This window comes from Danio rerio, chromosome 6 (assembly GCF_049306965.1).
Source record: "Danio rerio strain Tuebingen ecotype United States chromosome 6, GRCz12tu, whole genome shotgun sequence".
In the NCBI taxonomy this organism is placed as follows: domain Eukaryota; kingdom Metazoa; phylum Chordata; class Actinopteri; order Cypriniformes; family Danionidae; genus Danio; species Danio rerio.
In genome coordinates this window covers 54,473,370-54,492,800 of record NC_133181.1, presented here as the reverse complement: position 1 = coordinate 54,492,800, position 19,431 = coordinate 54,473,370, and the positions used below count along the sequence as shown (strand labels likewise).

The 19,431-nt window shown below is 34.9% G+C and overlaps 1 protein-coding gene across 1 annotated transcript; it reads right to left on the bottom strand.

Moving 5' to 3' along the window:
* Positions 1-387: 387 nt before the first annotated feature.
* rspo4 (R-spondin 4) lies at positions 388-18,777 on the bottom strand. Its single transcript, NM_001287552.1, is given in 5 exon segments — positions 388-515; positions 9,348-9,545; positions 12,380-12,517; positions 14,089-14,271; positions 18,696-18,777. Coding segments are annotated over 5 exon segments (726 nt in total). The 5' UTR covers positions 18,775-18,777.
* Between the last annotated feature and the right edge of the window lie 654 nt (positions 18,778-19,431).

The following is a 19,431-nucleotide window of genomic DNA, read 5'->3' as shown; positions in this document are numbered from 1 at the left end:
ACAGTTTTCCAGTTTGTTACTGTATTTTAAATTTGCATTGTGAAAATTATTGTGTATTTTACAGTAAATACATAAAATACTGGAAATACAAGTACGGCAAGATAAGTGATGCTGTAAATGTAAATACAGTATTTTGCTGTAATTGATTGACAGTAAATTACTGGTGAACTGCTACTACTGGTAAGTTACTGTAGATTCTACAGGGAATTGTTAACAGTGTATAAATACAGGTTACGATGTTCCATTTTCATGTAAATAAACCTAATACAATACTTTTTACACTTGCATTAAAAAAAGATGTTGCTTGCCACATGTCAGATTATTAAAAAAGCAATATTACAATTCAAATAGCAATACAAAAATATGTTTTAAAAATGTTTACATATATTATTGAGGAACAAAACTGCGGAAATTTAAATTCCCCTGAGGAGGATTTGTTATGGTTCTGTTCCCGTAGAGCTTCAGCTTTTTCTGTGCATTTCTTCTCTCCTGTCTCTTTTCATTTTTTCTTTTATCTGTCAGAAGAACAACAACATATAAGACAGCAAGTTATGTAGGCAGTGAAAAGATTTATGTTCTTTATTACTGATGTAAAGCATTAATAACTGATCCAGAATCAAACAATAAAGTGCTTCTCACTTTTGAAAAAAAAAAAGCGATTAGTTGACTTTACTTATAAAAGAGAGTAATCACATTGCCTTATAATTACGTAAACAAACAATGTGCATAATTATAAAAGTGAAGTAAAAACAACTTGTTGAATGGGTTTACTTGAATGGGTGTTTTAAAGTAAAGTAATTAATGGCTTTTTACAGTGCAGGGGTAATTGATGTGTCAGTGCTCTACGGATAAGGAATCCATAAAGATACACAAGAAATTGCAAGTCCAAGGTGCTCGAAAAGTACGTCAAAATGTTAAAAAGCTTTTATTGACAGGACTACTGTTTATGATTTGTTGTATTGATTGGTTGCATTAGTGAAGTTTATTTATAAACTAATTTTGAGAGGATCATGTGCTTATGATTGCTTGCAGCCGGCCCCGCATTATTCAAAGTATGATTCACCAATCAGACAATTACTGGGTCACTATAAATACCCTAAGTTCCATTTAACAGCATCTTTGTTTTGAAGAATCTCCCCTTCCACCTCTACTCCTCCTTTCCTAGATGGATGGCACGGTGGCCCAGTGGTTAGCACTGTTGCCTCACAGCAAGAACGTCACTGGTTCTAGTCCTTACCAACCCAGCCGACGTTTCTGTGTGGAGTTTACAAGTTCTCCCTGTGCTCACGTGGGTTTCCTCTAGGTTCCTCCTCCCACCGTCCAAAAACATGCAACTTAGGCCCCGCTTACACTAGTGCGTTTTAGTTTTAAAACGGCGTTTTAGAATGAAAACGATCCGCGTCCACACTTGCGTTTTACCCAGCGTTTCTGAACAGCTCTCCGTCCACACCAAAATGCTGAAAACGCACATCACGTGACCACACACACACACTCTCGGGCAAGCGCTGCAGCCCATCTACCCAGATGAGAGCTGTGCTGGTCGGACTGCTCATCAAGCATCTTCCGCTGGATCTAATCTCACTATATTTATTAAACGTGACATTTTATTCATCTTGTTGTCTTTATCTAACGACAGATTCCCTGACTTTGGTCATTGGAATCTATTACTTGTTCTCAGGTAACATGTTTTGGCTGAGCGCAAAGATAAGTTAATGATTAATGTAACCACGTAGCCTATTCTGTATATTGACTGATCGCTTTTATCTCTATAATGTATAAACCTATTGTGTTATACTTTTATAATGGCCATTATCGATTATCAAAACTGATATTCAGCAGAAGAGAGGGTATGTTTCGTATTTTCACTTAAATTGAAAGGAGGCAGTTGTTATAGGTTCCGTTTTGTTATAAATATCCACACAGTGAAGATGACGCTCATATATGCAGCACGACGCCTCAACATTTCTGCTGTCTGTTAAGTTGCTAATATTAAAATGAAAAAAGGCAGTTCCTTAAATCATGTTTTCATTTTATTGTTGAGAAAGTGAAACAACGTAGCCAGGGTGATGTGAATGAAGTTATAAAGTACATTGTTCCCATTGAAGATTTACCCGTGTCCTCGGTAGTCTGTTATCCATGTCAAACTGAGGAGGGGGAGACTGCAGCCTTGATCAAACTTGCGAAGTCTAAACTTACAAGGAGAGGATGCAGGACTGAACTGTGTGTGTAGGCTACTTAATATTGAGGAAAAGCCCCAATCAGATAGGCGAATGACGGCAGCCCCGCCTCCGTTTTCAGATGTCTCCGTTTTTTGCTCATCCACACTGAGACAGAGCAGCAGCGTTTTGGAAGGAAAACGGCCTCTCCAGCGTTTCCAAAACACTCCGTTTTCGGCGCTCAAAAACTCCGGCGTAGTGTGGACGGATGGCGTAACCGTAGCAAAACTTATGCGTTTTAAAACGAAAATGCATTAGTGTAAACGGGGCCTTAAGTTGATTGACTAATCCAAATCGGCACCATAGACATGCTCCTAGTAAATAGCTATCTCCTAAGAGCAATCACTATCTGTCCATCAGCTACTACAGCAGGGGAGTTCTCAAGATCTACCTGAGCTCAAACTCCCCTCTCGCCTTGCAAATGGAAGGGAGCCCCGGGCTCCAGGATCTTATGAGCTCAAGGCTCTCTCCCAGGACAGCATGCCAAACAAGCTTTATAGTCAATAATCTGCTAAGTGTGAACTCTTGAAAATTGAAATTGCTGTGGTCAATCAAATGAAGGCAAGTTTTGCCAAAAATAGTGCTGGTTTTCAACGCAATAGTCATGTCAATAAAGGCTTTTTCACTTAATTTTTGAGTGCTTTGGACCTAGTTTGGAATGAGTTTGATCACTTATAATATTTTAACTATTAAAAAATACAACATATTAAAGTGTATTTGGTGTATACCTGTTTCCTATAAAGCCTAATCAGAGGATATCAGGGTGTGTGACGTCATTAGAATGGAGATAAAGGAGGACACGGTCTACGTGACAAGCTTAAATAGCTTATTTCTCTGGATTTTAACATTTCTCCGAAACATTCGGGATAAGGTAAGTCCATAAGTCAGCAAAATATTTAACACTGTTCTAGTGGTTTTTGCATATTTTAATGAACAAAAAAATGTTGTACTTTGAATCCTACATTCTGAAATCTATAGGATGCATTTATTTATCATCTTTGAATAAAAACTTATGCCCACAGCTCATAACCTGAGAATCGTGGCATTGAGTTCCTTAGAGTTCTCCAAATGTTCATGTCTGCTTCGACTTTAAGACTCAAAATCAACAACAGAGAAGCTTCAGGGTGGTATGTACTGTCTTCCTCGGAAAAGAGATGAAAAAATATTATAGGCAAAAGCAGAGCAAACAAAGTGGGCACTTAAGAGTATTTATTCATCATTTATTCATTATTAGCGTCATCCAAATCATGATCCATGTTTGTGTTTTTAAAGCGAACATAATAAGGGTCTCTATTAAACTGGAGTAAACAGTCATTATGGCGTAAAGAATGGGGTCTGAGCTTTGGGAAACACCAAGAACATCACTTTCTTCATGTGTTTTCCCTTGTTTTTGTTTTCTCATTCAATAGATCTCTGCCATGCTTTTTTCCCTGCTGTGATTAAAGCTTCCGAACGTTTTCATTTTCTCCGCTTTTGAGCATACACGGCACTAAAAGTCAATATTTACAGCTCTGAATCATCTGGTGTAATCCCAAAAGCAACATAAATCCATGTTAAGATCAGAGGTTTTTGTGCGTTATGATTTGGGCAGGTGAGTGTGGGTCATAACAGAGAACATTGGCAGATCTTCCGGTCTGAGATGCACCGTCTGACTTTCATTAGCTTTTGGGGGTTACATTTGAAGAAGGGAAACTCGAGAAGAAAGGGAACGATCTTGTGTTAATCTTGAGGACATCCTAGGACTAAATTAATTCAGAGGGTTCTCATTGGTCACACCATGAGGAAGGCTTTGAGGTGTCAGCTTCAGAGATTAACCACAATGGTGCTGATGGAGAACATCTGAGGTGGAGGACAAATACTTGTTATTGTATTTCAGAGGACTAATATTTGCTAATACACAGTTGAAGTCAAAATTATTCGCCCATATGTGATTTTGTTTTTCTGTTTAAAATGTTTTCGAAATGATGTTTAACAGAGCAAGAAATTTTTCACAGTATTTCCGATAATATTTTTTCTAATGGAGAAAGTCTGATTTGTTTTATTTCAGCTAGAGTAAAAAGAGTTTTGATTAATAATAAAAACATGTTATGTTCAATATTATTAGCCCCCTTAAGCAATATTTGTTTTGATTGTCTGCAGAACAAGCCACTGTTATACAATGGCTGCGTCCAAAATCGCACACTTCCATACTATATAGTCCGCTAAAAACAGTATGCGAGCAGATTAGTATGTCCGAATTCATAGAATTCGAAAATCTGTATGGGAAAACTACCCGCATGGCCTACTACTTTCAGCGAGATTCTGAAGTGCGCATCCGATGCACGCTGTGCTATCACATGATGCACCTGGAAAGAATTCATAAATGGGAGTGAAGCGACACAACTGGCAACTGTAGGTCATGTGATAATGACAAAATGGCGGATGTAGTCAGATGTACTTCAGATGTACTTCAGAGTTTAATTCATACTGCTCACATAAGCGGCACCCCCAAGTGTAAACTCTGGCCACCCCATTATGATTTTTACTGTTGATATTATTAATTTAAATGTACTTGCGTAAATTCACAATGTTGCAATAAATAAATAAATAGCAGCCACTAAATTATTGTGGATTGATTGGTGCCACTGACATAGCTGATTCACTGCCCCTCTCCCTCTCCGATATTTACTGACAGCATGCACACAACTTCAATAGACAACAATGGCAATTAAATATTTACCTTAATGTACATCAATAGAAGTAGCTATAATAATTAAATTGTGGCTCAAAAAGGAATATGGATAAATGATATTATTATAGAGTCTGTAAAGTGAGTTTGATTGTATATAGTAATGCCTTTTGTTCAGTTTGTTTATCTGTTTGTTGTATTAATTAATTCATTGATCTTCATTAATTTTAGACATACCATATACTGTATGCTGTACAATAAAAGTATGTGAATAATAACTGAAAAGTTATTTTCGTTTACAGTTGAAGTCAGAATTATTAGCCTCCTTTGATTTTTTTTCTTTTTTGAATATTTCCCAAATGATGTTTAACAGAACAAGGAAATTTTCACAGTATGTCCGATAATATTTATTCTTCTGTAGAAAGTCTTATTTGTTTTTTCAACTAGAATAAAAGCATTTTTTTTTTAATTTTAAACACCATTTTAAGGACAAAATAATAAGCCCCCTTGAGCTATTTCTCTTTTCGATAGTCTACAGAACAAACCATCATTATACAATAACTTGCCTAATTACCCTAAACAGCCTAGTTAACCTAAATAACCTAGTTAAGCCTCTAAATGTCACTTTCAGGTGTAAAGAAGTTTCTTGAAAAATATCTAGTCACATATTATTTACTGTCATCATGATAAAATAAATCAGTTGTTAGAAATGAGTTAATAAAACTATTGTTTAGAAATGTGTTGAAAAAATAAGGGGGGGGGGGCTAATAATTCAGGGGGGCAAATAATTCTGACTTCAACTGTATATATATATATATCTATATATCTATCTATATATATATATATATATATATATATATATATATATATATATATATATATATATATATATATATATATATATATATATATATATATATATATATATATATATATATATATATATATATATATATATATATATATACCTGAAAAGTGTTTTTAAACTAAATATTGATTTTTATTTGCTTTGCACATTTACTTGATGAATTATTTCAAGGAATAAACTGCAATCTTTCAAGAGTAATTAATTGAATTAATTTAATCCACATAATTTCATATACCAGAAACAAAAATATAACATTATTTTGAATTTATTATTTTTTTTGTGTGCCTCCCCAAGACCCCAAGATAAGAAAATTTTCTGGGGGCGCCATTGACTCACATTCATATAGAACATACTTTTCTAACGGTCAAGTACATTTAAATTCAGATGCAGTAACTAGAAGGCAGTACCACCACCTTGCCTAATTACCTTCACTTGCCTAATTACCTTAATTTGCCTAATTAACCCTTTAATACAGTTACTATACTATAATACAGGGGTACCCTGTATACAGTTGCAATCAGCATTATTAGCCACCCTTTGATTTTTTTTCTTTTTTAAATATTTCCAAAATGATGCACAGAGCAAGGAAATTTTCACAGTATGTCTGATAATATGTTTTCTTCCGGAGAAAGTCTGTTTTGTTTTATTTCGGTAAGAATAAAATCAGTTTTTAATAATAAAAAAAAAACCTTTTAAGGTCAATATTATTAACCCCTTTAAGCTATATATTTTTTTGATAATCTACAGAACGAACCATCATTATACAATAATTTGCCTAATTACCCTAACCTGCCTTAAAGTTAAGCCTTTACATGTCACTTTAAGCTGTATATCAGTGTTATTTCCCTTTATGTATTAATTGTAACGACGGGGAGGAGTGACAGAGACAACAGGAGGTAAGATCCAATATGCAGGTTTATTCAGCGTCAGGCAAGCAGTGGTCATACAGGTACAAACGGGAATATGCAGGCAGTCCAGAATCGTAATCGTGTAATGTGTGAGCATGGGTGTCTGGGAGAAGTGCATGTATGAATATGTAGTCCAGGAAAAGGCAGAAGTGTAGTCCATGGTTTGTTGTGAGAACCAGCAATCTCTGGGTAGCGATCGCTGGTTATGTGACATTAATACTGCTCTTTTTATTTTTTATTTTTTGGAAGTGGTCTGTGTCTCTCTGCAAAAAGCAGCTGCTTGCTCCTTTGTTTGGTCCTGCCCCTGGTCCAATTAATGCCACACCCTGCTTAGTCAGCTGACTCCTGGCTGCCTATAAATTCTTCCTCTGTCACTTCATGTTTAGCTGTTTGAGCTCACTTGTGGTTGGTAGTGGTGTGTTTAGGAATATAGAAAGAAATTGAGTGTTTGTTAGATTTGTCGAATTGGAGTTTGTCTAAGTGTTTGAGAAAGATCTGTGAAAGTATGTAGTGCTTTAGTTCTTGCTTTGTTGACATTGAAAATCTGACCCATGCCTGTTAAATGACTACTCTGCTGTTTTGCCCCTTTTTGGATTTGTTTGCAGATTGTAAATATTTGTACATAGTAAGAAGGGAGCTTGACGCCATTTTCTTTTGTACCTTCTTTAATTGATTTTTTTTTTTTTTTTTTGTGGACAAGGGAGTAAGTTAAGAAAGTATATTTTATTTTCTTTCTTTTGGCTGAAAATAGGGAATTTAGAGATTAGAATTTAGTTTTTTTGTCTTGAAAAATATGTAGTCACATATTATTTACTGTCATCATGGCAAAGATAAAATAAATCAGTTAATAGAAATGAGTTATTAAAACTATTATGTAGAAATGTGTTGTCTCCATTGAACAGAAATTGGGGGAAACATAAACAGGGGGGCTAATACTTCAGGGGGCTGATAATTCTGACTTCAACTGTGTATATAAATAAAAGAAAGAGACAATTTTGCTAGATTGGGTGGTTTTGAATTTGATTGTGTGGGTAAAAAATGGCATTGGTGGGTTGACAAAATTTGGGTGGCTTTGAAACGTAAATTTTATATGCAGCTTATTACACAAAACGTAACTGCGTGCTCCTACTCCATTCATTTAGTAGTGACCAGTGTTTAGCAGTGACCGCGCAAATCGAGTGGGCCCACCTGCAAATGGAGGTGAAGGAAAGTTGTATCAAAATCTGACACCCTGCAAAAATCTGACTCCCCTTCGCGTGCACGTGCATCACGCAGCGCTTGCAGTTAACTCACAGCGGTTTATTATGAGACTTTTATTAATCATGTTTTCTGCAGCTGACAGCAAAAACAAACACAAAAGTGTTGTCTGATCGACAAGCAGAGCCTAAATGTGTTCAAAAGAATTTAAAATGCCAAATGGGATGAATCTAAACCCCATTTCGAAAGTAAAACATAGTCTAATAGGTAGTGTAATCTACACAACAATAAGTGCAGTGTGGGTAAGAGGGGGGCAGTGTTTCAATGTTATCCGGTTATGTTGTGGTTTTGTATCTGCTGGTGATGGTTGCTGTATAGTTAAAAAATTATCACAGTTAACGTAACCTGGATAATTTGATTTCAATAAATTAAAAGGTTAATCTAATATTTTGCACTCTAAAAAATAACTTAAGAGGTCTGTTACCACTACTTAGTTCAATACATTATTGTAACTTAAAAATCCTAAAATGCTGATTAGATTAAAACTTTTAAGTTGCCAGAATAATTTTATTAAGTTTTCAAAACAGGAAAATATTGACAATTACATCAATTTAAAAATGCAGCTAATTTAAAGGTAAATATATCTGTCAGTTGCTTTAAAAGAGTATTTACTTGTAGCAACCCAAAAATATTGGGTTGATAATGCACACTAATGAGTTGTTTTGTATTTTTAAGTCCACACACTAATGTTTTTTGTTATTTTTTTACACTGAAAATATGAGACAGTAAATGTTTTTGTTTTGTAAAACAATGAAAATTGTGGTTTAATACAAATAAAAAACTAATGAAAAACAAAAATGTTGCTGTTAAATGTATTTCTTACAAGCATGAACAGTAAATTTGAAAACAAACAAAAAAATTTAACAATTTTGGCTACTTAATTTCTTTGGGGTTGTAAACTTGAAAATGTGCATGTAATTAAGTACATAACACTGGATTTGTTTTCAATTTTAAAATAAAACACTAATTGAAACAACATTTTTTGAGTACTCAACTTATAGATTTGAGGTTTTTGCTATGTAAAAATGCCTCTGATTGAAGAGGAAAATATTTGGCTAACATAATAAAATTTGTTGTCTGAACTTTATTTTGTTAGATGTTGTCGTAACTTCAATATATTAATGCAAACTGTTGCGTTATTTTTTTAATTTTGTCTAAACAATACTTTTTAGAGTGTGGGTGTTTTTTTTTGTGCGTTTGAGCGGGTTTTGAACAGCTTTTTGGCTGGAAAAAGTCAGCTATATCTGGCAACACTGATTTTCATTTCATTCAGACTTCAAGTGGAAATAGAAATGATATAGATTTTGGGTGTTCTTGTAAAATGTAGCTGCTTTGAGTAACGATTGCAGAAATGTGTTTTATAATATGGCTTTCTGTTCATGTTGTTCCCACTACTGAATTACATTCTGCAACTGTACTTTATTCTTCACCTTTGCGACACCGTCTCTTCATCTGGCACTTTCTGCTCTCGGTTTGAGGTGGACACAGGGTTTCCTTCTCCTCAGGTGTGTTTCTGGACAGCTCTCGGGTCCTGCTCTGAAGGCCCCATGTGACTCCACAGCTCAGGCCGTTGTGCTGACATGAGCTCCATTCACTCCAGAAACCAAAAACACTGAACACACAGCCTTCTGGAGGACAAACAGAGCAGACCAACATACCCTGTTTTCAGTTTTCAAACATTTATGACTTTCTCTTTCTGTTGAATACAAAAGTAGATATTTTGAAGAAGGTTGTAAACCAGTGGTCGCTGAATTCCATAGTGAGAAAAACAACTACTGTGGATGTCAATGGTTACTGTTTTTCAACATTCTTCAAAATATCTTCCTTTGTTTTCAACAGAAGAAACTCAGGTGTGAATACATTTTTTATGAGTATTTCTTTCTGTTGAATACAAAAGAAGATAATTTGAAGAATGTTGTAAAGTAGGGCTGCAACAACGAATCGATCAAATAAATAAAAATTGATTACTAAAAGCATTGGCAATGAATTTCATAATCGATAATTGATAATAATTAATACATAAAACACTTTAGTTCAGTGCGGAGCAGAGTGAACACGATCTCTCTCACGCACTGATGCAGAGTTCGGCGCCTCATAGAAATGGATGAGGAGGAAGGGAGTTCAACAGCAGGGTCCTACTTTCGTTTCGTTTTGAAGTGAGGACCATAAAGTCCCTGGTGCTGATGTTTTACTCGTTATCCAGCTTGACAAACATGACAAGTTAGCGTTAGCTCATTTACCCTTAGGGCCTACTCACACTATGCCATCCGTACCGTGCCCAGGCCAGTTTCCCGGATCGTTTGAGAAGTGTGAGTGCGCTGAATCGGGCTCAAGCACGATTCACTTGGCCGGCCCTGGCCCGGTTGGAAGAGGTGGGCCTGGGTGCGGTTCACTTGGGCTTTGGCACGGTACGCTTGTAGTGTGAGTGCAAAACGCGCCTGAGCCCGAAACTGAAAGCGAGACGTGACTTTAAGGGACTGTTTCATATGGATTTATTAATCATTCTTACTGTTCAGTGAACGCAAACCCCTCACTGCATGACATCAGCGCACCTTTAGCAAACCTCCTCATTCCTGCAGCACGAGGGCTTTATGACTGTTTATGAGCGCCAAAAGTGGCGGATCTGTTGAGTGAAATATCTGACTGCGTGTCACCGCATCCCTAAGGACTGTTTGGCAAAATATTTGACTGCATGTCACTGCATAACACACAACTAAACTAACGATATAACTAGAGAAATCTCCACTGTGCTGAGCGAGAGCGCTTCTCATTGAACAGCGCAGCATCCATGACGTAAGCGTGCCCAATTGTAGTGTGAGTACGGGCCATCGGGCGAGACGGGAGGGGGGACAAGCGTGCTTTGGCCCGGTTTGAGGCCGCTGTACATAGTGTGAGTACGGCCTTAGAGAGGCAACTGAGAAAATCAAACTGAGCTTTAGCGCGGTGTCTGGCACTGAGCTAGAGAGAGCTCGCGCTGAGCAGAGCTCTCAGTAAGGGACCGTTGGAAAAGTGCTTCTTTTTCTGTTTTTTTTTTTTTTCAAAAGCAAAACCAACTTAACCCCATTGAGAAAACGTGTCATATTATCTCAATTATGCAGCGTTTTAACTGCCTAATACTTAATTTATGTTTTAGACCTATAAATACAAACACGTACTAGTAAAACAAAACATTTACAGTTTGTAAAACACACAAGGATATCTAACAATCCATTCAAACAGAATTTGCTGATGTGTTTTATGTCAGATACACATAGTGAAAGTAACTATAAAGTTGAATCCACTCTTCTCTAAGTTCACCAGCCACTTACTTGCACGTATTTGGGAAGAACTGGTGAATTTACACCCTGTGTGTTCTGCTTTTATGAATGATGCAAACGTGTGGCCGCAAGTAAACATGGCGACAACCATCTCACGTTGTAGATCACGATCGCTTGCCTTACACGTTTATGTGAACTGGTAAAACTTCTGTTTGAGATTATATCTCATTACCATTATTATTCTTACCCTACTCACAAATAATTTAACTTGTTTTAAGCAAACAATCACCTAATTTTGCACCAATAATTTCTATTTCATGTGTCTAGTATGTGTCTTGATTTAAAAAATCTTCAGATAATTGGATTGGAAACAGGACAAAACTACTTAGTTTTTATTTTATTATTATTATTAAAATTATTACAGCTCAGGGATGAGCTTTTGTGAATAAGCGGTTGGAAATTAATGCCTTTCTTTTTTTTTTTATCCGATTCATTGATTAATCGAAAAAACAAGCGACAGATGAATCGATTATTAAAAACAATTGTTAGTTGCAGCCCTATTGTAAAGCAGTGGCCGTTGAATTCCATAGAAGGAAACACAGCTACTGTGGAAGTCAACATTCTTCAAAATATCTTCCTTTGCATTCAACAGAAGAAACTCATGTATATGAATAATTTTTTGTTTTCATTTTTATGAGGTTCTTTCTGGTAAATACAAAATAAGATATTTTGAAGAATGTTGTAAAGCATTGGCCGTTGAATTCCATAGAAGGAAACAGAACTACTTTGGAAGTCAACATTCTTCAAAATATCTTTGTTTGTGTTCAACAGAAGAAACTCATGTGTATGAGTATTATTGTGAACAATAATTTAACAAATGGATTCTAAAATCACTTGACCTGAAATTGGTATATTATACTGTAGTTGAAATGAGTTTGCTTCCTAATAAACCTTACGGTTTTAACAATGTTTTTGCCAACATGTCTTGTTTTTTTATTTTGTTTTTTAATGAATCCTCCTTTGTTGGTAAGCAATCCTTTGAACTCAGTCCTAAATCTGTGTACGATAGTTAATGGCATGTAAATACCCTGCTAAATGCAAGCAGAAATTGTCTCTAAGCCCCTATCTTGTTGCATAGCATGACTGATCTCCTTCAGGACGGTAATGTGAGTTTAATGGCATCTGATCATGAGTGAATCTCTTACCCACACAGTCTGTGGACTGAGCAAACGTGCCCTCTGGACAGCTCTTGAAGCATTTGCCCTTGAAGAGCAGAAAGCCGATCTTACACTTGGTGCAGAAGTCTTTGTTGAAGCACCTCTCACACTCTGGAGCTTTGCATTCTGGGAGAGGATTAGAGGCATGTATGAGATGTGTGGTATCGCTACAGGGCTTTCTAAAGAGGTCAAGTTCTGTAAAGGTATTATTAATAATTAAATAAATGATAAATATATATTTTTAGAAACATGAGATATTTCTCCATGTTTAAAATCTTTCAACTAATTTTTTTTCTTTGCTACAGGGCTTTCTTAAGAGCACAAGTTCTCGGACAAAAAAGCTAATAATAATAATAATTAACTAAATTATAAATATATATTTTTAAAACATGAGATATTTCTCCATGTTCTCCATGTTCAAATTCTTTCAACTAATTTTTTATTTATTTTTTATTTTTATTGCTACAGGGCTTTCTTAATAGTTCTAAGACAAAAAAAGCTAATAATATTAATAATAAATTAAATTAATAAATGAATAATACATTTTAAAAACAAATGTAAAAAACATGACATATAATGAGAAAATTAATCACTTTAATTTTACAACTTTAATTTAACAAATACTTTAAATTAATTAAAGTAAATGTTCATTTTTAACCAACAAACAAACAAGAAAAAAAAATGAAAAAATAAATGAATAAATAAATAAATAATGCATGATTTTATGTTAAGGACATTTTTTAAGAGCATTATTATTCCTGTTGTATTTACCCAATTTAATCTCCATTAAATTTCCCCATGTTTATGATGTAATATTCAGTACATATATTTTAATTGGTATTATTATTGTTGATATATTGTAATATTTGACTCAAAAATGACATTTGCTGTTTGTTCAAACTAGTTAACTCTTAAATTTGTAAAAAACTATTAAATTAACTAAATTCCTTCTTGTTGTGCCAACACAAATCGATTGTGTGAAACCCTGCACTGTTTTAATATTAAATAATAATATAAACAATTTTAAGGAAAGATTTTAAATGTGAACAAAAAATCATTTTAAATACATGCTTTAATATTAATGACAAATTTAATAATAATTCATACAATTGTTAATAAATAATAATTAATAATTTTTTCAACTTAAGCGGTTTGGACATCTGCATATTATATTATAGTATTATATATAAAATGTACAAAATATTCTGTTTATTACTTATTAGTAAATTAGTTTCCATATTTTGTGATTCACAAGTTTTTTCTGTTTATTTAAGGTTGTGAATTGCATTATGGGATGTTAATCTCTGCTTTGTTGACTTTTGATATTGAAAATTCAACTCTGCAGTTTAACAAAGTGACTTTTGTTGACATTTTAGTAGTTTAAAATAATACAATGTAGAAGAATTAAGATATAAAGTCTGAAAAATAACAGAAAATGTACTTGCAGTTTATTACAAGGTTTTTTTAGCGTAATATACAACACCAACCCCAACCATATATCACATTAAACTATTAAAATTGTCAATAAAAGTCACTTTTTTCAAACTTTTCAAGGTTAAAAGTTGTTGAAAGAAAGATCAAGCTCCCATAATGCAATTCAAAAGCATCGATAAATCTAAAATAAAAACATAAATCACAAAATATGGAAAGCTACTAATTTACAGATATTCTTTACGTTATGAGAAGGATGTTCTCACTCATGCAGCGGTTGAGCTCTTTTCCTCTGAGGCCGAAGTGTCCGGCAGGACAAGAGTGCAGACAGGATCCATGGTGAAGGATGCCATCTCTGCGCAGGAAGAGGAAGAGACGCTCGGAGCAGCGCAGACAGCCATTCTCTCTAGAGCACAGCACACAGCTCCTGCAGTCCTGACGCCAGCTCTCTGACACAACAGCAACAACACAACATCATCAGCAAACACTGCAAGAGAACATGCTAGATTTGTATGCAGCAATAATAATTATGCATTTTAGTAGTAATGCACTTTTCTTAAAACCAAAGCAATACAGTAAAAAAACTAAACATAAAAATAAACAGTACAAAATCATCATCGGTTAATAACATGCCTCAATAAATGTATCTTAATTAATTTTTTAAGAGATCCAAAGTTAGTGCATTCCAGATAGTAAAAGGAAGTGCATTCAATAATTTGGAGGCTTTAGATGAAAGGTGACATCCTCTGTCACATTATACCATCTGCACTGACATTTGGGGCTTTGACATGATATTTGAAATGCCATAAGCATATATGTCATCTCTTGGGTGTTTGAAAAGGGCTCAGCTTTATTTTGGCACCTGTCTTCTGTTTCTGTCAAGATAGACTAATAATAATACTTGCCATGTCTGCACTTTTTCTTGAAAATTATAATCAATATAAATGCCTTTGTATTAGTTCAATGTACAGTTGATGATTCACATCACTAGTAAGGGGCATAAAATGTGCCAAGAAAATACTGATATTACACTATTGCACACGTCATCATTTCTGGTCGTGTCTTGTTTTGTTTGCACCTGTCACTATTTCTTGTAGTCATTAGTTTTGTTTGTTTTGTTTTGTTTGCACTATTGCACCTGTCCCTATTTCTGGTCGTCCTGTGTTTTGTCTTGTGTTGTTTCTTTGTTTGCACCTTTTACTATTTCTTGTAGTCATTAGTTTGTTTTGTTTTGTTCGCACCTGTCACCATTTCTTGGTGTCATTAGTTTGTTTTGTTGTTTTTGCACCTGTCACCATTTCTTGTAGTCAGTAGTTTTTTGTTTGTTTGTTTGTTTTGTCTTGTTTGCACCTGTCACCATTTCATGTAGTCATTAGTGTTTTGTTGTTTTGTTTTGTTTTGTTTTGTTTGCACCTGTCACCATTTTTTTTTTGTTTTTTTTTGTAGTCATTAATTTTTTTTTTTTTTTGCACCATTGCACCTGTCCCTTTTTCTGGTAGTCCTGTGTTTTTTTTTCTTGTTATGTCTTGTTTTTTTTGTTTGCACCTGTCACCATTTCTGATAGTCCTGTGTTTTGTTTTGTTTTGTTTGTTTTGTCTTGTTTTGTTTTGTTTGTACCTGTCTCAGATAGTCCTGTGTTTTGTATTGTCTTGTTTTGTTTGCACCTGTGACTACTTCTTGTAGTCATTAGTTTGTTTTGTCTTGTTTTATTTGCACCTGTCACCATTTCTGCTAGTCCTGTGTTTTGTTTTGTCTTGTTTTGTTTGCACCTGTGACCATTTCTGGTAGTCATTAGTTTGTTTTGTTTTGTCTTGTTTTATTTGCACCTGACACCATTTCTGGTAGTCATTAGTTTGTTTTGTTTTGTCTTGTTTTGTTTGCACCTGTCACCATGTCTGGTAGTCATTAGTTTGTTTTGTTTTGTTTTGTCTTGTTTTGTTTGCACCTGTGACCATTTCTTGTTGTCATTAGTTTGTTTTGTCTTGTTTTATTTGCACCTGTCACCATTTCTGGTAGTCCTGTGTTTTGTTTTGTTTTGTTTTGTTTTGTTTGCACTTGTCATCGTTTTTTGTAGTCATAGTTTGTTTTGCTTTGCTTGCACTATTGCACCTGTCACCATTTCTGGCAGTCCTGTGTTTTGTTTTGTCTTGTCGATATTACACCATTGCACCTGTCACCATTCTAGTCCTTTGCTTAGACCTTCGCATAAAACCTTTAAATTGCTGCCTTGTGATTGGCTGATTAGAAATCTGCAAAAAAAAGTGACCAGTTAGTATATATTTTTGCATAACTAATTTATGTTTCATTCTTGCGCTATTTATATTCAAATAAAGGCAACCTTGGTGAGCACAAACATTTTTAAACCAATTTTACCATATATACTTTTTCAAATTTCAAATTCCACATTTGTTTTGTCCTACTGCTAAAACTTTCTTTAGTTTAACAGTTTAGCTAAAACTACAGGGAACATGAAACAGCAACTTTGTGACCAAATCAAAGGTTAAAGCCAGTAAACTGCTTCGATGTCTATAAATTAAGAAATATTGTGCCTATGAGGAGCTGAACCCTGGTCTGCTGCATGGTATAGAGGTTATAGCAAACCAGTTGTCTAAAAGCATCTGCTGAATAACTGTCTACACTCTTAGTGTCTCTTTTCCTTTGTACAAAATGTGTTCTTAAAGTACAGACTGCATGCATGTTTACATCCGAAATACGGCCAAAGCCAGAGACTGAAGACATCAGTCTGCGTGTGTTGTGTCACATATTGAGCCACTGGAGAGCATTTGCAGGGGGGAGATGTGAAGGAATAGCAGATGGTTCATATCTTCATATCCTTCATTGGCAAATAAAGAGGGACACCACTGTCTAAAAAGACACCGAGAGCCAAACCGAGATGCATCCTCCTCTTTCTCATCAATATATATACTTCTCTATTTCGTGCATGGATGTCAGTCAAACGAAATTGAGAAAACATGGGAGGAAATAGAAGTTAAGAAATGAAGGACAGATTCTTCTAGTATGCTCAAGATGAGTAAAAGTGCTTTCTGATGGTTGAGAATGAAAAGGGTATTGAATTGAGAAAAGTGAGTTGGTGCAAGTGAATATTTTGTTACAATAAAAATTACTTTTAGCAAGACTTTTAGAATTTTAATTAATTTTCAATACATTTATACCTTTAACCATCTCATTTTACAATAATGAATGGTGATGTACTAATATGTCAATTAAACGTTGAACTAATGATGAGTAAAGGCATGCGCTAATCATGAACTCACTTTATCTACAACATAAGTTCAAGTGTAAATAACGGCTACCTTAATTACTTGTTAGTACGTGTTTGCTAATTAACGTTTAATTAACACTTTAGTTTTAGTTAAAAGTAACTAACACAAACTCAATCTACTAAATGTTCTTAAATTAAATGTTAATTTTAATTTAATTAAATGTTAAATATTAATGTTTCTTTATGTCATGACTTTACTTGGAGGGGCACATTATCATTAACTCTTCCTTAACTACTCATGGACTCCTGTGCTTAAACATAACTGTTATGAACGTCTGTCTAGTGTGCGTTTACATTACATGTAATAACTGCCATTAAATGCACAAAATCCCAATATTCGACAAACTGCATTATTCATTCATTTTCTTTTCGGCTTAGTCCCTTTAGTAATCTGAGGTTGCCACAGCGGAATGAACCGCCAACTTATTCAGCACGTTTTTACACAGCGCATGCCCTTCCAGCCGCAACCCATGTGAAACAAACTCCATTATTTATTACATAAAAAATGTTAATAAACTACTGTTTAACAGTTAACGTACACCCCAAAAATTATTTTGCTGCTTGTTCAAAATACGTTTTTTAAGCAACACAATTCTTGAGATTTTTGGGGGGACAACTTAATTGTTTCATGTTTAATCCACTTAAACTTGTCAAAACCAGTGAACAACATATATGAATTATGCGGAACCCTGAATTTCTCACAATGTAGTTTAAAGCCTAATTTACAGAACATTTGATATCCAGCTAGTGAAACAAATGTTATTTAATCACATTTAAGAATCAGAGATACATGTTTGTACGTAATATGTAATGTTTTGGTATGGGTGCCCACTAAAAAACCAAAAGTTCTTCAAGGTACTGCAACAGATAAAAAATTATTTTATTACTTAGATTTTCTGTCTTTTTTTCTAGTAGTTTTGAGAAAAAATACGCCAAATTTGAGCAAGTTTTCTATAAAACAACCAAAATAATCTGCCAATGGTGAAAGCAATATTATGTTATGTCCAACCAAAAAACAAGATTATTTTGCTTACCCCATAAGTAGATAATTTTGCTCGTTTTAAAGAAAAACTCACTCAATTTTGGCATATTCATTCATTTTCTTTTTGGCTTAGTCCCTTTATTAATCAGGGGTCACCAGAGCGGAAGAAACCACCAACTTATCTAGTACATGTTTTACTCAGCCCTTTCAGCTTTGTCAACAGACAATTTAGCAAACCCAAATCAGCAATAGTGCATCTCTTTAGACTTGTGGGGGAATCCGGAGCCCTGGAGAAAACCCATTCGAACACAGGGAGAACATGCAAACTCCACACAAAAATGACAACTGACCCAGTCGAGGCTCAAACCAGCAACCTTCTTGCTGCGAGGCGATTGTGCAACCCACTGCAGCACCGTGATGCCCTTTTGGCATTTCTTAAAACAAGGCAATATTTTTTGCTTGTCTAGTAAATGCTTCTTGATTTTTAGATATTTGGACTAGAAATAAGATAAAAAAAAATATTTAAAAAGTCAGTGAAAACCAGCATAAACAAGTTTTCGTGAGCAGAGGTGAAACACAAATGACAAGCGAATAAAAACATGTCTCACCTCTTCTTTTCCTCACAGCTAACGTCAATAGGAGCATCTGACAAAACAGGGAGAGTAGAGCCAAAAGTTGCCAATGCATCTGGACAAGGAGCAGGTTCTGTAACATCTGCATGAAACCGACTGTCTGTAAAGGAGATCCAGCCTCTCTGTGCCTGATGCTCAGCCTGCCCACATCACCTGATCCACCAACAGCTGCCCAATGCACACTCCAGCTGCGGAGCTCATTTTACGTGTAGAACCGGCTTTAATGTAGCATATCTGAGGCAGAACTCAACTTTTGACCCTTCTGTCAAACCATAATCCCTAGCCAAACTATTTCATCCCACCATATTTGATTTATTTTCCCATTCGCTGTGGAATACAGATTGCAATTGTGGCTCTCTGGATCGTTCACCAACGTTCTGAGATCGACGTGTTTATTTTATCGTATAATTTAGAGGGTATTATTAATTAAAGCTATATAAAGAGTAACTTGTGACTGCAAACTTTCAGTGTTTTTCATGGGCCTATTCCATTGCATTTAACCACATTGCATGCATACCTGCATTACAATACACTCAGTTTAAAATGTATTTTTACACACATAGACATAGAAGTTGCTGCATGCCTTCTTAATGGTTAAAGGGGACCTATTATGCCTTTTTTTACAAGATGTAAAATAAGTTTTTGATGTCTCTAGAGTGTGTATGTAATGTTTCAGCTCAAAATAGCCGAGAAATAATGTTTTAAAACTCTT